The following is a 21,860-nucleotide window of genomic DNA, read 5'->3' as shown; positions in this document are numbered from 1 at the left end:
TCCAATATAAAATTAAATTAAATTTAAAAAAATTAAAGAAATAGAATAAAAAAATAAAAGGTCCTATTCTCTTCATGCCATTCTGTGAAAAGTTTTATTATTTTGTTAGAAAGTTACTCTGAAAGTTTAAAAAATAAAACCCAACATTAATAAAATCTCACCCACTCAAATCAAGTTGCTTTAAAGCATGTAGATCTCAATTATTTTTTCCCCAATGGGTCAACCTTTGAAAAGAACAAAAGGTTACTTATCCTGCCATAGGGTGAGCTATTTGGCTCTGATTCCTGTTGAATTAACAGCACTTTTCAAGGGTAAGACAGTATGGAAGTGTGGGAAAGAGTGTCAAGGGATAAGTGACATGGCAAGGACAAAGCATTCAATCAAGTGGTTATAAAGGTGTTTAATGACACCTGGGACATCTTTGTTTGCTGTTAGCAAAGGGTCCTTGTTGCATTTGAAGGTTTCTGATTTCCAGGATGACCAAGTATCCTGGATTTGGACAACGCATTCATTAAAAGCCATGAAATTTCCTTTTTAAAGCTTTTCATGAAGATTTCAATTGCTAACAGTAGAGTTCCGGGTGGGGATTTGTACTGACTGCTCATCTTACTGTTTTTCTCCTTGTTTTTATTAGATGTTAATCAAATTACGTAAAATTTTTGGTTATTTTATATTTGTTTGTGTAGATTATAGATTGGGTGCTCGATTATTGAGCACCCTTTAAGGTGTAAATGAGCTACAACTAATTTCAGCTGGTAATACAGAAAAAATGAAATGGATTTAAAAAGTTGAGGAAATCCACCAAGGTTCAGTGCATCTTTAATCTCTAGTTATAATTATAAAGACCCTAAAATTCCGTTTACTCAGGTTCTCTTCATTTTCTCACCCTGAGCTCTCATCAGATCAAAACATTTTTAAGAACTCAAACTAGGTGTCATGTCAACCATTTCAATTTAACCGTGTTAGAGATTAATAGGGGTGAATGGGAAGAGTCAAAGGAAAACAGTGTTTTAGAAGATAGAACAGACAGCTTTTCAAAGAAGGAATGCAAACACATAAAGGTAGATTTGACCTTCTCAGTATAGAGTAAATAAAATATAACAATAATAATTAGTAAAATTATTGTTATTCCTACTCTTTTAGCAAATATTTATTTAGAATCTGGCCAGACTCTTCCAGGCCCTGGAATGTTTCACAGATGAAACATCTTGCTTATGTGCTGCTTAAATTCTATTGTGAGGAGAGCAAGACATTAAATGATAAACCTACAACATATATGATATACAGAGTGCCTGAAAAACTGTGGACAGAGGTTTGTAACATTGTACAGGAAGTGGTGATCAAAACCATCCCCAAGAAAAAGATAGGCAGCAAGGCAAAATGGGTTGTCTGAGAAGGCCTAGCTGAGAAAAGAAGTGAAAGGCAAAGGAGACAAGGAAACATATACCCCTCAGAATGCAGAGTTCCAAAGAAGAGCAAAGAGAGATAAGAAAGCCTTCTTAAATGAACAATGCAAAGAAATAGAGGAAAACAATAGAATGGAAAAGATTAGAGATCTCTTCAAGAAAATTAGAGACACCAAGGGAACATTTTATTTATTTGCATTTATTGCAAAGATGGGCACAGTAAAGGACAGAAACGGTAAGGACCTAACAGAAGCAGAAGATATTAAGAAGCGGTGGCAAAAATATGCAGAATAACTGTACAAAAAAGGTCTTAATGACCTGGATAACCATGATGGTGTGATCACTCACTTAGAGCCAGAAATCCTGGAGTGTGAAGTCAAATGGGCCTTAGGAAGCATTACTACAAACAAAGCTAGTGGAGATGATGGAATTCCAGCTGAGCTATTTCAAATCCTAAAAGATGATGCTGTGAAAGTGCTGCACTCAATATGTCAGCAAATTTGGAAAACTCAGCAGTGGCCACAGGACTGGAAAAGTTTAGTTTTCATTCCAATCCCAAAGAACGGCAATGCCAAAGAATGCTCAAACTACCGCGCAATTGCACTCATTTCACATGCTGGCAAGGTCATGCTCAACATCCTTTAAGTCAGGCTTCAAAAGTATGTGAACCAAAAACTTCCAGATGTTCAAGCTGGATTTACAAACAGTAGAGGAACCAGAGATCAAATTGCCAACATCCGTTAGATCATCGAAAAATCAAAGGAATTCCAAAAAACATCTACTTCTGCTTCATTGACTATGCTAAAGCCTTTGACTGTGTGGATCACAACAAACTGTGGAATATTCTGAAAGAGATGGGAATACCAGACCACCTTACCCGCCTCCTGAGAAACCTGTACGCAAATCAAGAAGCAGCAGTTAGAACCAGACATGGAACAACAGACTGTTTCAAAATCAGAAAAGGAACATGTCAAGGTTGTATATTGTCACCCTGCTTATTTAACTTATATGCAGAGTACATCTCGTGAAATGCTGGACTGGATGAAGCACAAGCTGGAATCAAGATTGCTGGGAGAAATATCAAATAACCTCAGATATGCAGATGACACCACCCTTATGGCAGAAAGTGAAGAGGAACTAAAGAGCCTCTTGATGAGGGTGAAAGAGGAGAGTGAAAAAGCTTTCTTAAAACTCAACATTCAAAAAACAAAGATTATGGCATCTGTTCCCATCAACTCATGGCAAATAGATGGGGGAAGAAAAGACAACAGTGACGGACTTTATTTTCTTGGGCTCCAAAATCACTGCAGATGGTGACTTCAGTCATGAAATTAAAAGACTGTTGCTTCTTAGAAGAAAAGCTATAACAAACTTAGCGTATTAAAAAGCAGAGACATCACTTTACTGACAAAGGTCTGTATAGTCAAAGCTATGGTTTTTCCAGTAGTCATGTACACATGGTGATAGTTAGAACATAAAGAAGGCTGAGCACTGAAGAACCGATGAACTGTGGTGCTGGAACAGACTCTTGAGAGTCCCTTTGACAGCAAGGAGATCAAACCAGTCAGTCCTAAATGGAATCAACCCTGAATAGTCATTGGAAGGACCGATGCTGAAGCTGAAGCTCCAGTACTTTGGCCACCTGATACGAAGAGCCGACTCGTTGGGAAAGACCTTGATGCTGGGAAGGATTAAGGGCAGGAGGAGAAGCGGGTGGTAGAGGATGAGATGGATAAATGGTGTCATCGATTCAATGGCCATGAGTTTGAGCAAACTCCAAGAGATGGTGGAAGGACAGGGAAGCCTGGCATGCTGCAGTCCATGGGTTCACAAAGAGTGGGTCACAACTGAGCGACTGAACAACAATACTACATATGTAGCTTACATAGGATGTTAAAGGTGGTAAGTACTGTAGAAAAAAAAAAAATCAAGCCGGACCACAGGCAGAAGAAGGGTTGTTACAGTTTAAACTAGGATGGTCAGAATAGACCTTTACAGGTGAGTGCCACTTAAACCAAGATTTGAAGGAGATGAGGGAGTTAGCTTGTGGGGATAGCTGTAGTAAGAGTATTCCTGGAAGAAAAGAGAGCAGTGCAAAAGCCCTCAGGTGGGAATGTGTCTGGAGAAATTTGAAAAAACAAACAAATAAACAAAAAACCAGATAGGCCAGAATGGCTGGAGTGGAATGAGCATAAGGAAGATGGTGGGGTGAGGGCAGAGGGCAGGTGGTGTGGGGCTTGTAGCCATTTTAAGGAGTGAAGTGAGGAGCCCTTGCACAGTTTGGAGCAGAGCAGTTTCCTGATCTGAGTTAACATGGACCAGGATCGTTATAGTGAAGGTGGGGAGAAGTGGTCGTATTCTGGATGTATTTTGAAGGTGGACCTAAGAGGATTTCCTGAGGCTTTGGATATGAAGTGTGAGAGAAAGAGCAATGGCAGCTTGTGATGTAGGAGGAAGTCAGAGTGTAGGGGAAGCATGGTGTCAGTGTAGGGCTCTCTCTTGCCCCGGGAAGGAAGAGAAGACCCACCTCGAGTGTTCAGATCTTTCCTGGGACCCTCTTCCCGGTTAGTCAGAATGAGAGCTGGCACTTGCTCTGTGTTTCCTCGTTGCCAAGGTCCGTTCACTTCGAGTGAATCACTAACAGTCTCTCGCAGTGTGTACTGCCCACGAGGAACCTACTCCATGTCCCACAGCTACTCAGTAACAGAGGCAGGATTTGAACTCAGGTCTCTGACTCTAATTGCAGCTCATTTATGGTGAATTCAGTGGCAATATATTCTTCATGATAAATGTCAAAACTAAACTGCCACGACTTTATGAGCCTTTAGGATGTTTTCAGGTGTTCTGGGTTTATCTGACATTCCAAGTGTTGTTGGCTTAGACTGCAAGTCCTTTAGGATTATCAACTTTTTTTTTTTCTTCTTTACAGGTCTTTGTACAGCCCTGTCAAGGTTATGTAGGGGCTTAATTCTTTTGTCAGTAAAAAGTATTAAAAAACCATTGTCTCTTGCAGTTAATCTGTGGGTTTGAAAAAAATCTCATATCAACATGTTATTTCCAAAACATTTCTTGGACAAACATCTGAAATTTAGACTAAATTCCAAGAAAGTTTATAAGATTGTGAGACACACGTACATTCCCAAAGTGACAGACCTTTAATGCTCTGATTTGTTCAAATGGCTTCTGAGGCTTCTCATTTTCTAACTGCCAGTGTCCTTTTTAAACAGCGGAACAGGAAGACACTCAGAAGAAAACCTTCACCTGCTGGATAAACTCACAGTTGGCAAAGGTGAGGAAAAACAGAGCAAATCAAGCTAAAAATATATTTAAGTGATTCCTCCTGTTCTCTCCTGTTTTGGTCTCCAAAATGGCAATGGTGACAGATTGAAAATATGTGTTGAATGTCACCTTGATCTTTGGTATTCTGTTTTGATATATTTGTTATTCTTTCCCAACACTAAAAGGGGGCACTTGGGCACTTCTGTTAAGGATGTGGGAGACAGTGCTATAAAATATTTAAAGCAGCAACATCTGTTTTATCAAATGTAATTATAATGGAAGTCCTATATATTGACTGTTATGTTAGACACTGTTAAGTTCTTTAAATGTACTGACTACTCATTACATTTCATTGAATTTGCAACATCCCATGATATAGATAGTATTGTTTCTATTTAAAAAACAAGGAATGTAAGGCACAGAGAAGTTGTGTGACTTCTCGAAGGTCCCACAGCTTACAAGTGATAATGTAGTAGTGTGGTGTTAGCTGCTCATGCAACCCCATGCATGGGCTCATGAAGCCCACCAGGCTCCTCTGTCCATGGAAGTCTCCAGGCAAGCCTACCGGAGTGGGTTGCCATTTCCTACTCCAGGGTATCTTCCCGACCCAGGGATCGAATCTGGGTTTCTCGCATTGCAGGCAGATTCTTTACCATCTGAGCCACCAGGGAAGCCATGAGTGATCACACTGGGATGCAAACCCAGGCAGTCTGGACCCGAGACCTTGATCTTAATCTCTGTGTCACCCTGGCTCTCAGTGATGCCAAGTGCCTGGGTAACCTAGATACAAAAATGAATGAGCCTCTCTCACAGGCCACCCATCCTAGCCCAATGCTTGTAGTTCTAAAAAGAATCAATTCATAAACAGGTTATTTCAGAAATGTAATCTCCTCTCCAGATGGGTCACTATTGGCTGATTCTGACTATCTTGAATGCCACTTCTCCGCGCAGGTTTTAAGCTGTCAGTGAAAGCTGAAAGGGTGTTGTATTATTGGAAATCTACTGTGAGTTAAGTTCACTTCTTTCCTTAACATGTTTGAATGTGGAACTTTGTGTGTTTTCTATCATCCTGTTAATTAAGAAGAAAATCGCTACCGAATCTTAGCTTTTGCAGAGATCCTAAAGCACATTTATGAGATTCTTAATGTTACCATGTTGTTGTTCCAAACTGTTAACGATTACTTTTCTCGTGACCTTTGGTAGCACACCCCTCCCTCAGTTGTAACAGACCTGTTCACAGACATTAAAAAGGGGCATGTCCTCCTGGACCTGCTGGAAGTACTCTCAGGACAGCAGTTGGTAAGTTTTTAAAATTAAGTCGGCAAGCTTTTAAAACGACATTAAGAAATTTTGTGGATTAAAAAAAAATCACATTTCTGAGTAATATATTTTGCTTGAATCTCAGCCTCGAGATAAAGGATCTAATACATTCCAGTGTAGAATCAATATAGAAAATGCTCTGACATTCCTACAAAACCAATCAGTGAGTATGAAATTCACATGAAAATTAGTTGGGGAGATTAATGCTGTGAAATATTTTCTCTTTTCTAACCTGCATTTTTCTTTTCCAGATCAAGCTAATAAATATTCATGTTACTGATATCATAGATGGAAACCCATCCATTGTTCTTGGCCTCATTTGGACAATTATACTGCACTTTCATGTGAGTAGTTTGATATGAAAAGTGTTCCTCTTCTAATTACCACGGTATAAAATAAGTGTAGCGCAGAAGTGTGACGACGCTGGAGCTTCTTTAGAAATGGGCCCCTTTGGAAGTCTTTTCAGGTGAAAACCATATAGCTGACCTTTTGTCACTTACGTTACTCTTCAATTGAAAATTGAATGCTAAATTATCATGATATACTGAAATAGCATATATGTATCAGCCCCAGCCTGAATAGGACTTGCCGTGGTAAATTTTTGTTTACTCTGGCAGAAGAGAGAATAGGAAGCTTTTGGAGTAAATTCTGGAAAACTAACCCACTAAACTTGGTAAAAATCTCCCCATTTTTGAGGTCCCTTGTCTGTTCTAATAGTCCTGCAATGTCTTGTTCTGTCCCAAGACTGACTCATAACTTTTCTTTCATTCCATGAGTATTTTTGAGCACCTACTATGTGCTTGCTTTTGTGCTAGGACACTAAGAAAATAATAGCAGATAAGATGATTAGAGTCCTGACTTTATGACACTTAGGATTGATAAATACATACTTTCAGGCCTGGAATTTTGAATTAGTGCATGTTTTCTGGAGCTACTTAAAAAGTTTACATGTAGGTTATCTCCATAATTACTTTAAAAATAACTTTAAAAATTATATGGGGAATTTATATCCATACACCCGTGGCGGATGCATGTTGATGTATGGCAAAACCAATACAATATTGTAAAGTAAAAAAAAATAATAATAAAAAAATTTTTTTAAATTATATGGAAAGCAAGTGCTTATTTTAGGAAAAATAGAAAGTAACATAACTAATTTATATAAAATTTCAAACAAAATGAGACTTTGTATCATTTCTGTATACCTATAGGAGAAGGCAGTGGCACCCACTCCAGTACTCTTGCCTGGAAAATCCCATGGATGAAGGAGCCTAGTAAGCTGCAGTCCATGGGGTCGCTAAGAGTCAGACACGACTGAGCGACTTCACTTTCACTTTTTACTTTCATGCATTGGAGAAGGAAATGGCAACCCACTCCAGTGTTCTTGCCTGGAGAATCCCAGGGACGGGGGAGCCTGGTGGGCTGCCGTCTCTGGGGTCGCACAGAGTCGGACACGACTGAAGTGACTTAGCAGTAGTATACCTATAGTTGGTACAAAATAGACTTTGTATCATTTGCAAAGGGAGACTTTGTATCATTTCTGATTACCTATATTTGTAGTTATAGTAGAATAATATGCATGAGGATGATGAAAACTAAATTTAGGATTTGGAGATTTTTCCTCTGGGAAGGGAAGGAAATGGAATTGAATGCACAAAGACAGAGGCTCAAACTGTGTTTTGTTTCTTTAAAAATTATGAACTAAATGTGGTAAAATGTTAAAATTTAATAATTCATAGGCATGTTAAATATTTTTCCATACTTTTCAGGGTATTTGAAATATAAATTTAAATTTCAACATAGATAATAAAAAGAAAGTCATCTAGAATTTCACCACTCACAGATAACCACTTCAATTAATTTGATGTACAGTCTTCATGACATAATATAGCAGGAATTAATATATATATTCGTGCATGTCTGTCTTAAACAAAATAGGATTGTGCTGTCCATATTGTTTTCAAGTTATCCTAATTATCATCTTTCTGGGTTTATATATATTATAATGGAAGCATGGTGTTCTATAGTAAAGCATATATTTCATTAATGGACTCTCAAAATGTTCACAGTTTTTTGTGACTGTAAGCAATTCCAAAAAATTTATCCTTAAGATAAAACTTTTTTATATAATCTTAATCATTCCTATGGGCCAAATTCCTCAAAACAGCATTCTCGGTCCATTAAGTTTGCAAAATACAAGCTTTTTAAAATTTTGTTTTAATATTGTAAATGAAATTTTGGTAATAGTATAACACACACAGAGAAAAAGGCACAAATCTTAAGTGTAGAGCTTGATGAATTTTCATAAATTAAACACATCCATGTAACCACCATGTAACTGAAGATAGAAAGATAGAACATGGCCAGCATGTCAGAGCCCCAGGTCCTTCTCCCAGTCTCTGCTCTCCTTCCCTTTAGATAACCACTACTTTGATCTTTATCACTGGTTAGTTTACCATTTTAAACACAATATAAAGGGAATTATAACTGAATTCTTTTGCATACACTATATAATACTCTTCTGTATCTGATTCATTTTCTTTAACATCATATCTGTGAGATTCATCCTCTTAATGTCTTTCCTTTTCATTGCTGTGTATGAATATACCAGTGCGTGAATATTCTAGAACCTATTTACCATTCTGCTGTTGACGCACATTTCTTTTGTTGCTAGTTTTAAGCTGTTACAAATAAAGCTGCTAAGAACGTTCTTGTATATGCCATTTGGTGCCTTTGGTGGCCTCATTTCTGTTGCATATTTATCTAGGACTGTTAACTGCTAAGCTGTAGGGCATATGATCTTTAGCTTCAGTAGATCACTGCCCAACAGTTTTTTGAACTTTTTCTGATTTGCACTATTATCATAGTTTGAGAATTCTTTGCGCCAATTCTCACTAATCATTTCAGTTCAGTTCAGTCTCTCAGTCATGTCCAGCTCTTTGCAACCCTATGAATCGCAGCATGCCAGGCCTGCATGTCCATCACCAACTCCCAGAGTTCACCCAAACTCATGTCCATTGAGTTGGTGGTGCCATCCAGCTACTCATCCTCTGTCGTCCCCTTCTCCTCCTGCCCCCAATCCCTCCCAGCATCAGAGTCTTTTCCAATGAGTCAACTCTTCGAATGAGATGGCCAAAGTACTGGAGTTTCAGCTTCAGCATCAGTTCTTCCAATGAACACCCAGGACTGATCTCCTTTAGGATGGACTGGTTGGATCTCCTTGCAGCCCAAGGGACTCTCAAGAGTCTTCTCCAACACCACAGTTCAAAAGCATCAATTCTTCGGCGCTCAGCCTTCTTCACAGTCCAAGTCTCACATCCATACATGACCACAGGAAAAACCATAGCCTTGACTAGATGGACCTTTGTTGGCCAAGTAATGTCTCTGCTTTTCAATATGCTGTCTAGGTTGGTCATAACTTTCCTTCCAAGGAGTAAGCATCTTTTACTTTCATGGCTGCAGTCACCATCTGCAGTGATTTTGGAGCCCAAGAAAATAAAGTCTGACACTTTCCACTGTTTCCCCATCTATTTCCCATGAAGTGATGGGACCAGATGTCATGATCTTAGTTTTCTGAATGTTGAGCTTTAAGCAAACTTTTTTACTCTCTCACTTTCATCAAGAGGCTTTTTAGTTCCTCTTCACTTTCTGCCATAAGGGTGGTGTCATCTGCATATCTGAGGTTATTGATATTTCTCCCAGCAATCTTGATTCCAGCTTGTGTTTCTTCCAGCCCAGCGTTTCTCATGATGTACTCTGCATATAAGTTAAATAAGCAGGGTGACAATATACAGCCTTGACGTACTCCTTTCCTATTTGGAACCATTCTCACTAATACTTGACATTTAAAAAAAACATTTATTTTAGGTATTCTGCTATGTGTAATGATTTATAGAAATTTTAAAATATATTCTGGATCTAAGTCCTTTGTTGGGTATATATATAAATTGCACATATCTTCTCTGACTCTGTGACTTGCCTTTTCAATCCTTTAATTAACAGACATTCATAATTTTAATGTAGTTCAAATTTATCAGCTTCTTTTTTTTTCTGGTGGCTAGTACTTTTTATATCTTTTAAAGAATTCTTCCCCATTGCCAATATCATGGAGATATTCTCTTACTTTCTAGAATAGTTCTTTCCAGTAGAACTTTCTGCAATAAGGGGTATGTTCTATACTTGTACTGTACAGAATAATAGATACTAGCAACCTATGGTATTGAACTCTTAAAGTGTTGCTAATATGTCTGAGAAATTAAATTTAAAAATTAAATAGTCACATGTGGCTACTGGCTCTCATATTGGACAGCATATCTCTAAAAGCTTAATTATTTCACATGTTACGTTTAGATCTGCAGTCTTTCAGGAATGAATTGGTTTGTCTGTACACCTGAAACTAATACAACATTGTAAATCAAATATACTTCAATACAGAGTTAAAAAGAAGAATAAATTGATTTGTGTGAATATGTTATGTTAAAGCAATCAAGATTTACTTTTTCCATATGGCTATCCAGTTGACCCAACACTAATTTTTTTTTTCCCCTTGCTTTACTGAGAACTTGACTTGAGTTAGGGATTACCAAGGACATTGATAAGCATTGAAAATCTTAACTTACAGAAACTGATACTTTTTGCAGGGGAATGAAGAAATATCACATTTTCCCAATAATTAGGATATATAAGGAAGAAAAACTGTCCCTTTACATAGGGTCTTGAAAGATACTAAACACATCTAGTATAATTACTAGGCAACTTTAAATCAATTGTGTGCAGAATAACTTTCTCATTTCCAGAACACTTTTTGTCTTCTGTTTGCTGTGATAGCAAGTGTCTGCACTTCCTGTGCTTTTCTCTTTTTTTTCAATTGGAGGAAAATTGCTGTACATGTGTTGGTTTCTGCTGTTCAAAATCATGAATCAGTCATAAGTATACATATACCCCTCCTTCTTGAGCCTCCCTCCCTCCCAGCCCTCTAGGTCATCACAGAGCACCGAGCTGAGCTCCCTGTACTATACAGCAGCTTTCTGCAGCTATCTGTTTTACACGTGGTGGTGTATATATTGTCAGTGCTACTCTCCCAGTTCATCCAACCCTCCCCTTTCTCCCGCTTCACGTGTCCACGTGTCCAACATTAATTGAAGAGACCTTCATTTTCCTACTACGCTATAGTATCACCTTCATAAATCAAGTAGTCATGTAGGTATGGCTCCATTTTCAGATTGTTCTGTCCCATTATTTATCCTTGTACCAAGTCTATACTAGATTAATTTCTTTAGCTGTACAGTCAGTCTTGATATCTGATAGTGTGCTATCCTACTTGTTTATCAAGATTACCTTGGCTTCTCTGCTCTTTGTATCTCCATATAATATTTTTTTATTGAGATGTAATTGAGATATACCATTGGGTAAGCTTATTGTTAATTTACACACACAACCTACTGGAATTTTAATGAGGATTGATTAAAGTATAAAATCATTTGGAAAAAGTTGACATCTCTTAAATAATGCATCTTTTAATCCAAGAATATAATATTTTCATTTTTGTTCTGTTCAAAAGATTTAAAATTTTTCATTATGATTTCTCATTTGACTGATGGGTTCTATAACAATCTATGACTTAATTTCTAAATATTTGAAGTTTATTTTTTATATCTTCATTAGGTTCTAGTTTAATTTCAGTATGGTCAGAAAATATAATCTGAATTATTTCAGTCCTTCAAAATTTCTGTGGCTTGCTTTATGGCTCAGCATGTCAATTTTGGTAAATAGTCTATATTTACATAAATATATTTATATAAATACACATGCACTGGGTCCCATTTTAGGTGCAAGGCGGTTTGCAAACCAGATCAGGTTTGTTCATTGTGTTGGTCACACCTACTATTAATGGTTATTTGGGAAATCTGAAATTATTGGGAAAAAGTGTACATCTTTCAATAACACAGCTGTTTCTAGATTTGTCTTTTAACATTTTCTGTAGGTATTATCATATTGCCATCCAAGAAATCTGAATCAATTTATGTGTTTCCAGCAATATATGAATATTCATTACTGTTATCTTTTAAAAACTTTTGCCTGCATTACGAGTGAAAACACTGTCTTCTTGCTGTATACAATTAGATTTCTGAAATGATCAATGAGGTTATTTTTAATTTTTTCTCTCTTGAAACTTAACATCTCCATGTGTTTGATTATTTTTTCCTGTATGTATATTTGTTTTTTAATTGTTTATAATCAAGGGTGCATTTTAATTGACCCAGTCTCTCCAGAAATTTTCTTGACTAGCTCAATTAAGCTCAGTTGAGTTTTGATTGACATATGTTGAGCACCAGTGTAGTGCTCTGTAAGCATGGTGGGGGTGGTGAATAGATGCCTGCCTTCAGTAGTCCACTGAAAGAAAACCAAAGTGTAGCCCCGGGTGCCAAATGGCATTGTTCAGGGACTTGTGCGGTGCTCATTTTACCACAAGTAAACTGTTACCGTTAAATGATACTTTTTAGATCTTGTTTTGGCTGAAGGTTTTGTCTCAGTGCTGCTAACTTATGATTCCTTACACATTAACAATGATTATGTCTTCCTTAGATTGAGGAGCTTGCCCGGACTCTTCCTGGCAGTTACAGTCAGCCTTCCCTGGACAGTGTGAGTGCAGTTGACTCCTCTCCTACCTCAAGTCCTCCAGCCAAGAAATGCTCCAAAGTCCAAGAAAGATGGCGGATGTCTGCAAAGAAGGCTCTTCTCCAGTGGGCTCAGGAGCAGTGTGCCTCGTAAGTAGCTTGCTGTGACCAGGGGAGACACACAGGGTAGCTGTACCCACCAACATAACCTTACTGACCTCCAGGTCTGAAAATCTGGCCAAATAGGTGTGACAGCTACCTGAAAACTTCCCTGTCAGAAGAAGAAAATGCTCACTCTCTCCTTCTCGCATTGAATTTTTCACATGTAGATGTCTGCGAGCTCAGCCACTCTTGGTTTTAAAGACCAGAAGGTGGTATCACCTGAGTAACTTATCTCACTCCCATGCCCATGTATAGGTGGCCCGTTATGGTATACAAATAAAGTAGTCTTCAAATATCCTTTTCGTTAGGTGCAATTCCCTTATGCATCTGGAAGGTGGATTTAGATTTTAAAAAGTTTTACCATGCTGGGAGTTCTTTAAAAGTCAAGACTGTTTTAGTTGACTGTGTATTCTCTTAATTTTAGCCTTATATGTGTTCACGGTATAGTTGGCAATAAAGTTAGGAAGGACTTACGGATGAAAATGTCAGGGGTAGGAAGAGGATTTCCTTTATCTGAGGTGATCATGGAGTGCCTTTCTGAGGAGACCTTTGAGCTGAGACCTGAAGAGATGGCTTGAAGTATATGAAGATTGGGGAGAGTGTCCAGGCAGAAGGATTAAAAGGGCTATCGAGAAACAGGAATGAGGCTGGTGTTGCTATGTGTTGGAAGGTGGAGATGCTGAAAAATAGCCTCTGAACTGAAAAGGAACTTTTAAGACTGAGGAACGAAGTGGGCAACTCCATAAAGTGCAATTATGAAGTTTATTGTGGGTCACTTACAGGCAGGATCAGGCAGACAGGGATCCAGAGGCACTCCGTGCCCCTAAAAGGGGTACAGGGGGATTTAAAGGGGCCAAAGCTAAAAAACAGAATCAATTACGAAGAGAGAGGTATGTCTGCACCAACAGGAACCAGGGGTTTTTTGCTCTCCCTGGGGGTCTTGACCATTAACCATCTGTGTCAGCAAAAGGCATTCTTCCAGTTTTCATATCAGATGAAGGCAAGAGAAAAAGTTGATGGGGAACTTACCTGGCTTGGGCATATTCCTCGTGAGCAGGCCAAGCCCGGTCATGCAGAGAGAAGAGGGGATGGGACTAGCAGGCCTAAGCTGAAGCTGACAAAATGGAGTCAGTGTGGTCCGGCCACACTGCAGCATTGTAAGAAAGGAGAGATAGAAAGACGGGAGAGGTCAGGAGGAGCCAAAGCTTGTAAGGCCTTGTGGGCCAGAGTGAGCGATGTTATTCTAAATATAATACAAACTATGATGTTTTTTTTCGAATAGTTTTTTATTGTGATAAAATATACATAGCAAAATTTACCACTTTAACAATTTTTAAGGGTACAGTTCAGTGACATTAAGTACATTCACAGTTGTGTAACCATCACTGCTAACTGTCTGCAGAACTTTTTTCATCTTGTGAAACTAAAGCTCTGTAACTGTTTAACACCTCCCAACCCCACCTTCCCTTCAGCCTCTGGCCACCAGAGGTCTACTTTCTTTATCAGTGAATTTCATTCTGCAAGTTTCCTTATATGAGTGGAATCATGTAGCAGTTTTCCTTCTGTGACTGGCTTATTTCATTCAGCATCATATCCCTAAGTTTCCTCCATGTTATAGCATGTGTCAGAATTTTGTTACTTTTTGGACTAAATATTTCATTTTATGAACATGCTACATTTTGTTTATTCATTCATTCATAATCCATTCTAAGCAGAGGAGTGACAAAGGCAGTCATCTGTACAGTGAACTATTGACCATTGACTTGGCACAAAATATTGTTTAATTTTTTCCAATGAGAAATAAAATTATTTCTTCCAGTGAAAAGAACTTAATGGTTCATAGAGATCCAAACTTAGTCAAGCCAACAGATTGTTGAATGAAGAGCATTAAATTTGAGTATCACTGTCATGTGAAGGACTTTTAAAGACAGATTTCAGGCCCACTTCCAGAGTATGATTCAGGTAGACCTGGGGTTGGGCCTGAGAATTTCTACCTGCAGTCCAAGTGAAGCTATTACTGCTGGGCCAGGGGCCACACTTTGAGAACCAATATTTTGTAGTGTTGTGAGCCTTATCAAACTTGACATTTTACTTTAATTTGATCTTATGATTAAAATAAAATACTTTTCTAGGTTGACTGACATAATTTGATTTGCTGAAATTTAAGTCCTGATGAATAGATTAGAGGTACTTTGGTATAGTCTTTTAAATAGTATTTTTAATGTTTTTATTCTTTTGTGATAGGTATGAATCTGTCAATGTGACAGATTTTAAGTCAAGCTGGAGAAATGGGAGGGCTTTCCTGGCTGTCATTCATGCCTTGCGACCAGACCTGATTGACATGAAGAGTGTGAAGCATAGATCCAACAGAGACAATCTGAAAGAGGCCTTCAGAATTGCAGAACAAGAATTAAAAATCCCCAAAATGCTGGAACCAGAAGGTAAAGAAGCTTCTTTCTTTTTGAAACAATGTCCAGTGTGAAGAGGATTTGAAAATAGTATCCACATATGAGCAAACATAACAGCGTGATATTTAAGTCCTGGAGGGTTTAACTTTAAACTCCTTTAAATTTCATGAAATTAAGAATTTCTACCAATTACTTAGACTTAGTACTTGCAGGGATGATGTCATAGCTGAAAGCAAATCATGCTGTTTTGTGGAATAATGTGAGTCTTTGTCTTAATTTTCTTTTATTGTGTTCTATTGTGGCCTCCTTGATTTGATAATTCTTTTCTAAAATTTCTCAAGTAAGATATTACTTTGAGTTGTCTAGGTGGCTCAGATGGTAAAGAGTCTGCCTGCAATGCGAGAAACCAGGGTTCAATCCCTGGATCGGAAAGATCCCCTGGAGAAGGGCATGGCAACGCACTCCAGTACTCTTGCCTGGAGAATCCCATGAACGGTGGAGCCTGGTGGGCTACAGTCCATGGGGTCACAAAGAGTCAGAGATGGCTGAGCAACTGACACTCTTCACTTGAGTTGTCTGTTGTCTCTGTACCTCCCTTTTCCTGTTCCCTCTCCTAGTTAAAGCTGGACCTCTGTGAGGACAGAAGCTACTTTCCGTCTCTTCCTCTGTGGCGGGTCCAGCTTTGCCGTTGACTGTGCTCAGTTTTGTTGGATGGTTAACAACAGTAGCAAAATCCCAAATACTGGCTATACTCAAAGAGATAATTATCAGGTTATGTTAACTTCATGAAATTAAGATTTAAAAAATTCACTTCTGGAAAAGCACTGGACTTTGGATTGCATGGTTTCCCAATGTGCGTGCTAAGTTGCTTCAGTTGTGTCTGTTTGTGGCCCTGTGGACGTAGCCCACCAGGCTCCTCTGTCCGTGGGATTCTCCAGGCAAGAATACTGGACTGGATTGCCATGCCCTCCTCCAAGGGATCTTCTTGACCTAGGGATCAAACCTTATGTCTCCTGCATTGGCAGGAGGGTTCTTTCCCACCAGCGCCACCTGGGAAGCCCCTTCATAATGTATCCAAAGCTTATTTATTTATTTATTAAAACAAACAAAAAAACAAAGCACCAGTAAGGTCATAAGAATGGCATGTGGTGAGAGTTACAATGAACTAACAGGTCAAGAGGTACAAATTCTAGTCTTGGCTCAACAACAGGGGTGTGTACGTCAGTGTTTAATATTAGGCTCTCTGAAACAGGTATGTACGTGTGTATGTGTGTGTATGTGTTATACACACACATGTTTAAAGGATGTGTAGCACAATTTACAAATAAAAATATATGATGCACTTTATTAGAACTTCCATATAGCCCCCAGATGCCTATGATGATTTTTGCCAAACTCTTATATCCATCTGTAGCCAGCCTCTGGTTGCAGTTGCTGAACCGGTACAGTTCTGACATCAGTGTGGGTGGGTAACTTCCTTTGCATTAATGAGTAAGTGCAACAGCAAAGAGGCATGTCAGAACTTCACTTGTTCTTCAGTGATGTGAATAAATTATTGCTGAAAGAATACTGGAAAAGTTTGAGTTTTATTATAGTCACAGTTTGACAGCTATAGACAGGACATACTTTTAAGATTAACCTGCATTATTAACAATTTCTCCATCTCTTTCTTAGCACTCAGAAAGTGTTAGTCTCTCAGTCATGTCTAACTCTTTGTGATCCCATGGACTGTAGCCTACCAGGTTCCACTGTCCATGGAATTCTCCAGGCAAGAATATTGAAGTGGGTAGCCATTCCCTTTTCCAGGGGATTTTCCCAACCTAGGGATTGAACCTGAGTCTCTCTCATTGCAGGCAGGTTCTTTACCATCTGAGTCACCAGGATAGCCCTCTTAGCACTCAAGGAAACAGCAAATCAAGCCCACATTTGCTGATTTTCTGTGGTATAAATCTTGCCTCCAATGTGAAGTCATTGAACACATTGGGAAAAGATGCACAGTAGTATATCATTGCATATTATTTCTATCTTACAGATACTATAAGCATAGTCCCAGGCGTGTAGATAAGTAAACTGCAAAGAAATAGTTGAGTACTGATGAGTTTTGAGTATTTATTACCCTTGTTTTAATATAATTTATGTAATTGTACATTTATCTAATTTAATTTTTAATGCTGTGTTTAACAACTGACTTATGGAACTGCTGAAAATTTAACGATCAGCTCTCTCAAGCTGGTATAAGCACATCACTGACTGAGTTGACTATGTCTTTGTCACTTAACCTTTCTGGTTTTCAATAGCCTTATTAGGATATATTCACATGCCATGTGGTGTACCCATTTGACTCTACAATTGAATGGTTTTTAGTATATTCACAAAATTTGCAACCATCATTACAATCAAATTTAGAACATTTTCGGCACCCCCTAAATAAACCCAGGGAGCCCATTAGTAGTCCCTTGCCATTTCCCGCAACCTCCCAACCCTGTCAACCCTGCCTCCCCTCCACTCATAGCCCTAGGCAACCACTAATCTACTTTCTGTCCCTGTAGATTTGCCAGTTCTGGAAATTTCACATGAATGGAATCATACAAATACCTGGCCTTTTGTGGCTGGCTTTCTATATTTTATTTTGCTCACAAAGCAAGAGAATTTTGGGGGAAAGGTTGCCTGGGTGGGGAGCAGCGGGGTAAGGAACCCAGGAGAACTGCTCTGTGACTGACTTCTTTAAATTAGCATAATGTTCAAAGTTCACCCGTAATATGTTGCAACATTTATTGATACTTCATTTATTTTTAATTTTTGATATACTTTATTTTTAGGAACAGTTTTAGATATACAGGAAAATTGGGAAGGTAGTACAATAAGTTCCTGTATACCGGACACCGTTTTCCCTATTGTTAATATCTTAGTGCAGTACACTAGTTACAATTAATGAGTCAATATTGTTATGTTATAATAAAGGCAGTACTCTGTTCACCTTTTCTTAGTCGTCCCCCAATGCCTTGTTTCTCTTCAGGATCCTGTCAGAATACATTACATCTAGTCATCATATCTCCTTGAGCTCCTCTTGACTGTGATGATTTCTCAGACCTTTTTCTGTTTTGTTTTTGATAACTTGATGGCTTTGAGGATTACTGTTCAGGTATTTTGCTGGATGCCTCTCTACTGGAATTTGTGTTATGCTTCTTCTCAGACTGTCAGCTCGACAGCACTGTTGATGTTGACCTTGATCTCCTGTCTGAGGTAGTAGTTGTGAGTTTTCTCCACTGTGAAGTTATTCTTTGTTTCCCCCATCCCATACTCTCCTCTCTGGAGGGAAATCACCAGGCACAGCCCACGCTCAGGAGAGCTATGCTCACTCTCCTTGAGGGCAGGTTGGCTACATAAATTATTTGGAATTCTGCACAGGAGATTTGCCTATTCTTCTCCATTTATGTACTTATCCAACTATTTATGTCACTGTAGACTCAGTACTACTTTATTCTATTGCTCTAATTAGAAAAAATTCCATTCATGGGCAGTTCCTTACTCTGGCACTACAAGATGCTCCAGGCTCATCTTCTGTACTTCCTACTGTAGTCCTGGGTCAGTCATTCCTCCAAGGAGCCCTGGTTCCTTTTATTGGAGAATGGTATTGGAAACCAAGGTCTGGGTGCTGCGTATGCTCACTGTTACTGATTCTTACTTTTTTGAAACTTAGTTGTTTTTGTAGAAGTTAAATTAGGTGATATTCCTAAGTTAGGCTAATGGTTCCATATTTCTATAATGTTAGGTTTGTTATTAGTCTGATTTCTTGTTGCTTGTTAATAATCCTTCTTATTTGACCTTCACCCATCTTCTTGTTTTTTCTCCCCTCCTTTATTTTTCTTACTTCTTTTTGTTTTTTAATCTTTTGTCTTGCCTAATTGACTTTTCATTATCTTTTAAAAATTTCTTCATTTCCCCCCATGCTTTGCTTTATTTCCTATTTCTGTTTTTTAACTGCTTCTCTCCTTGTGTTTGCTAAGCCTTTATTACTAGTGTTAACTATTTTCTCTAGTCTAGTATGTGAAAATAACCATGCAACTAGAGGAATAAACAATTTAATCAAAACAAATTTCCACTGTATAAATGATTTCCTATAATTCGTTTTATATAGTTTAAATAATAGGTCAAAAATGTGAAGTACATCATGATTATTTATGCAGACCAAATACCAAAGTCATATTTGAATAAGGGAATTATCTTTTGAGACAATCTTGTTAATACTTTTATTCACTATGCATTCCTTCTTATCCAGTAAAAATATTTTAAAGTATCCAGTTAAGGTGATATAATTATTTTATGTATCTCTTGATATTTATATTTTTTCCAGTAAAAGATAAAATAACTCTTAGGGATCCTTTCTTTATTGAAACCCCACTCCTACCTTTTTATTGATTCTTTTTGTGTGCTTACTGTCTTTACGTTTATTATTTGGATATAGATTAGTTTCACTTCTTCTCTCAGCTGACTTAAAGCACTCACTGGGAAACATGTTTCCTAAAGCATGCATAATTTGTTGTACTTGTTTGTTTTTCTCCTAACTGCAAGCTCGTTGAGGGGCAAATAATGTCTTAAGGCATCTGGCATCTACTCAGGAGTCTAGCATCTACTTGCTGAATGGAGGGATGAGACAGTCCCTGTGAGCAAAGTCTGAGCCTTACATGTCATGCTTGTGACCTGCATTTGTTGACTGTCCGCAAATATTTTTAAATTGAGTTTAATGGAATTAATAAACATAGATTTCCTTGTCAATATCTTCACTGGACATAGCTAAAGACATCCCCAAATCATGTGTTCATTTTACCTGTAACGTACTGCAATCTTTTCTTTTGATTTTGCAAATTACTTAATTTATTATAGGCCTGGAGATGTTCTGCCCTTTAATTAATTTATAATATTTTAAATTTGTGTAAATCAGCATTTTCCAAATTTATTTCACCATGGACAATTTCAGTACAATGCAAAGACTGGCCCATAGACGGCTCTCAGTAAATGTATTTGTTCCATGAATGAATGAATAAAATCTTGTGGATGTTTTGAACAGATCTTCTATACAGCATATACTCTTTGAGATTCTTTAGGTACAAGTGCAGAGACCAGTGTGTCAGGAGTGAATTCCGTTTGCTCTATATTCTTAGACTCCTGGAGGAGTTTCTGCATTGAATCACCAGAAAGAGGAAGGCTATCCTTTTCCTTTCCACCCTCCCTGACTACTTATGTCCTTGTACACACAACATGCACAGTGACTTTTTTATTATTAGGAAACCAAGGCTGTGCATGTACTCCTGCCAGGATTCAACCCAGCTCCTTCTGACTCCAGATCTAAACTCTTAACTACTGCATAGTCTTGGAGCAAGGGTGAGTGTGCAGAGATTGCATGATTGGTTGACTGCTTTGATTCATTTCATGTTCATTTCAATACTGTTCTTGAGTATTACAGTAAATCACACCTGAGGCTGATTGGTGTATTTTGCAGACGTGGATGTTGTTAATCCTGATGAAAAGTCGATCATGACCTATGTGGCACAGTTTCTGCAGTATTCAAAGAAGGCACCTGGGTCTGGAGATGAAGCCCAGGTATGTCTTTATAAGTACAAACCAAGCTCATTTTTGTTGTACCCTACTAATGGTTTAATTGTTAGCATAGAGGCATAATTTGCACACAGATCTTAACTGTACAGTTCAGTGAGCTTTGACAAATGCACACACTATATGTCATACTTTAATCATGACGTAAAACATTTCTGTTACCCAGATGTTTCACTGTGCCTCTCTGTCCCTACTCCTCTACCCTAAGCAACCAGCACTCCAGTTTCTTTCACTGTAGATTAGTTTTGCTTATTTTTTTTAAAGTTAAAAGCAGTAATTTATTAAACTTTGCTGAATTACCTAAGACAACATTTAGATAGGCACTATATAGGACAACTTATAGCAGGCTTTAAAAACAGTTTAGAGATATCAGACTTTTCTCTGTTGTAATTTTTAGCAGATTTATTGAGATACAGTTCACATACCATAAAATTAAATCATTTAAAATGTACAGTTCAGTGGTTTTAGTATGTTTACAAAGTTGTGCACCATCATCACGGTCTAATTTTAGCATATTTCCAGTTTACCTGTTCTTTAGCTTCGTATCAATGGAATCATTGTGTTCCACTCTTAATCCTTGTTTGTTGAGACACTCTTGAATTTCCATCAGATTTTTACAGTTTTTTCCTTTGACTTTCAGTTAGTTACACAAAGTATTGTGAGTGGAAATTTCATAAAAATCAGAGCTGAAAGTAAACAACCTGCTTCTTTATGGATAAATGAGTGCTGTGAATTTAGTAAAATGTTTTTCAATATTATTTTTAAATGTAAACTACTTCCTCAGACATGTAAGCATGCAGTCGTATTACTGCATTTTGTTTGACGAATTTAGGACTATGTGTTCCCAACTGTTATGTTTGAGGCACCAAGCCAGATTGTTGCTGACTCTGGAGGAGAGACTCAAGCTGAGACTTGGGCTTATAATGTACTTCATTTATTTCTGACCTGCTGAGGAACTTCTTTTTTCTAATTAATTTTCTTATTAAAAACTAAAATTAAAAATTCAACTGTCCATGAAATCAGATGCAAAAATATATAGAAACACTCTTCCTTAG

At 37.9% G+C, this 21,860-nt stretch overlaps 1 protein-coding gene across 1 annotated transcript in view; it reads left to right on the top strand.

Moving 5' to 3' along the window:
* The window catches only part of SYNE2 (spectrin repeat containing, nuclear envelope 2), a 281,350-nt gene that overhangs the window by 30,298 nt on the left and 229,192 nt on the right, over window positions 1-21,860 (top strand). The window contains 7 exon segments of the mRNA XM_010846800.1: window positions 4,634-4,695; window positions 5,889-5,984; window positions 6,091-6,168; window positions 6,257-6,349; window positions 12,591-12,772; window positions 15,029-15,225; window positions 20,693-20,793. Coding sequence (XP_010845102.1) covers window positions 4,634-4,695; window positions 5,889-5,984; window positions 6,091-6,168; window positions 6,257-6,349; window positions 12,591-12,772; window positions 15,029-15,225; window positions 20,693-20,793 — 809 coding nt within the window.

This window comes from Bison bison, unplaced genomic scaffold (genome assembly GCF_000754665.1).
Source record: "Bison bison bison isolate TAMUID 2011002044 unplaced genomic scaffold, Bison_UMD1.0 scf7180017864239, whole genome shotgun sequence".
Lineage (NCBI taxonomy): Eukaryota > Metazoa > Chordata > Mammalia > Artiodactyla > Bovidae > Bison > Bison bison.
The sequence above is the reverse complement of the archived record's forward strand: the minus strand, read 5'-3'. Positions and strand labels throughout refer to the sequence as shown.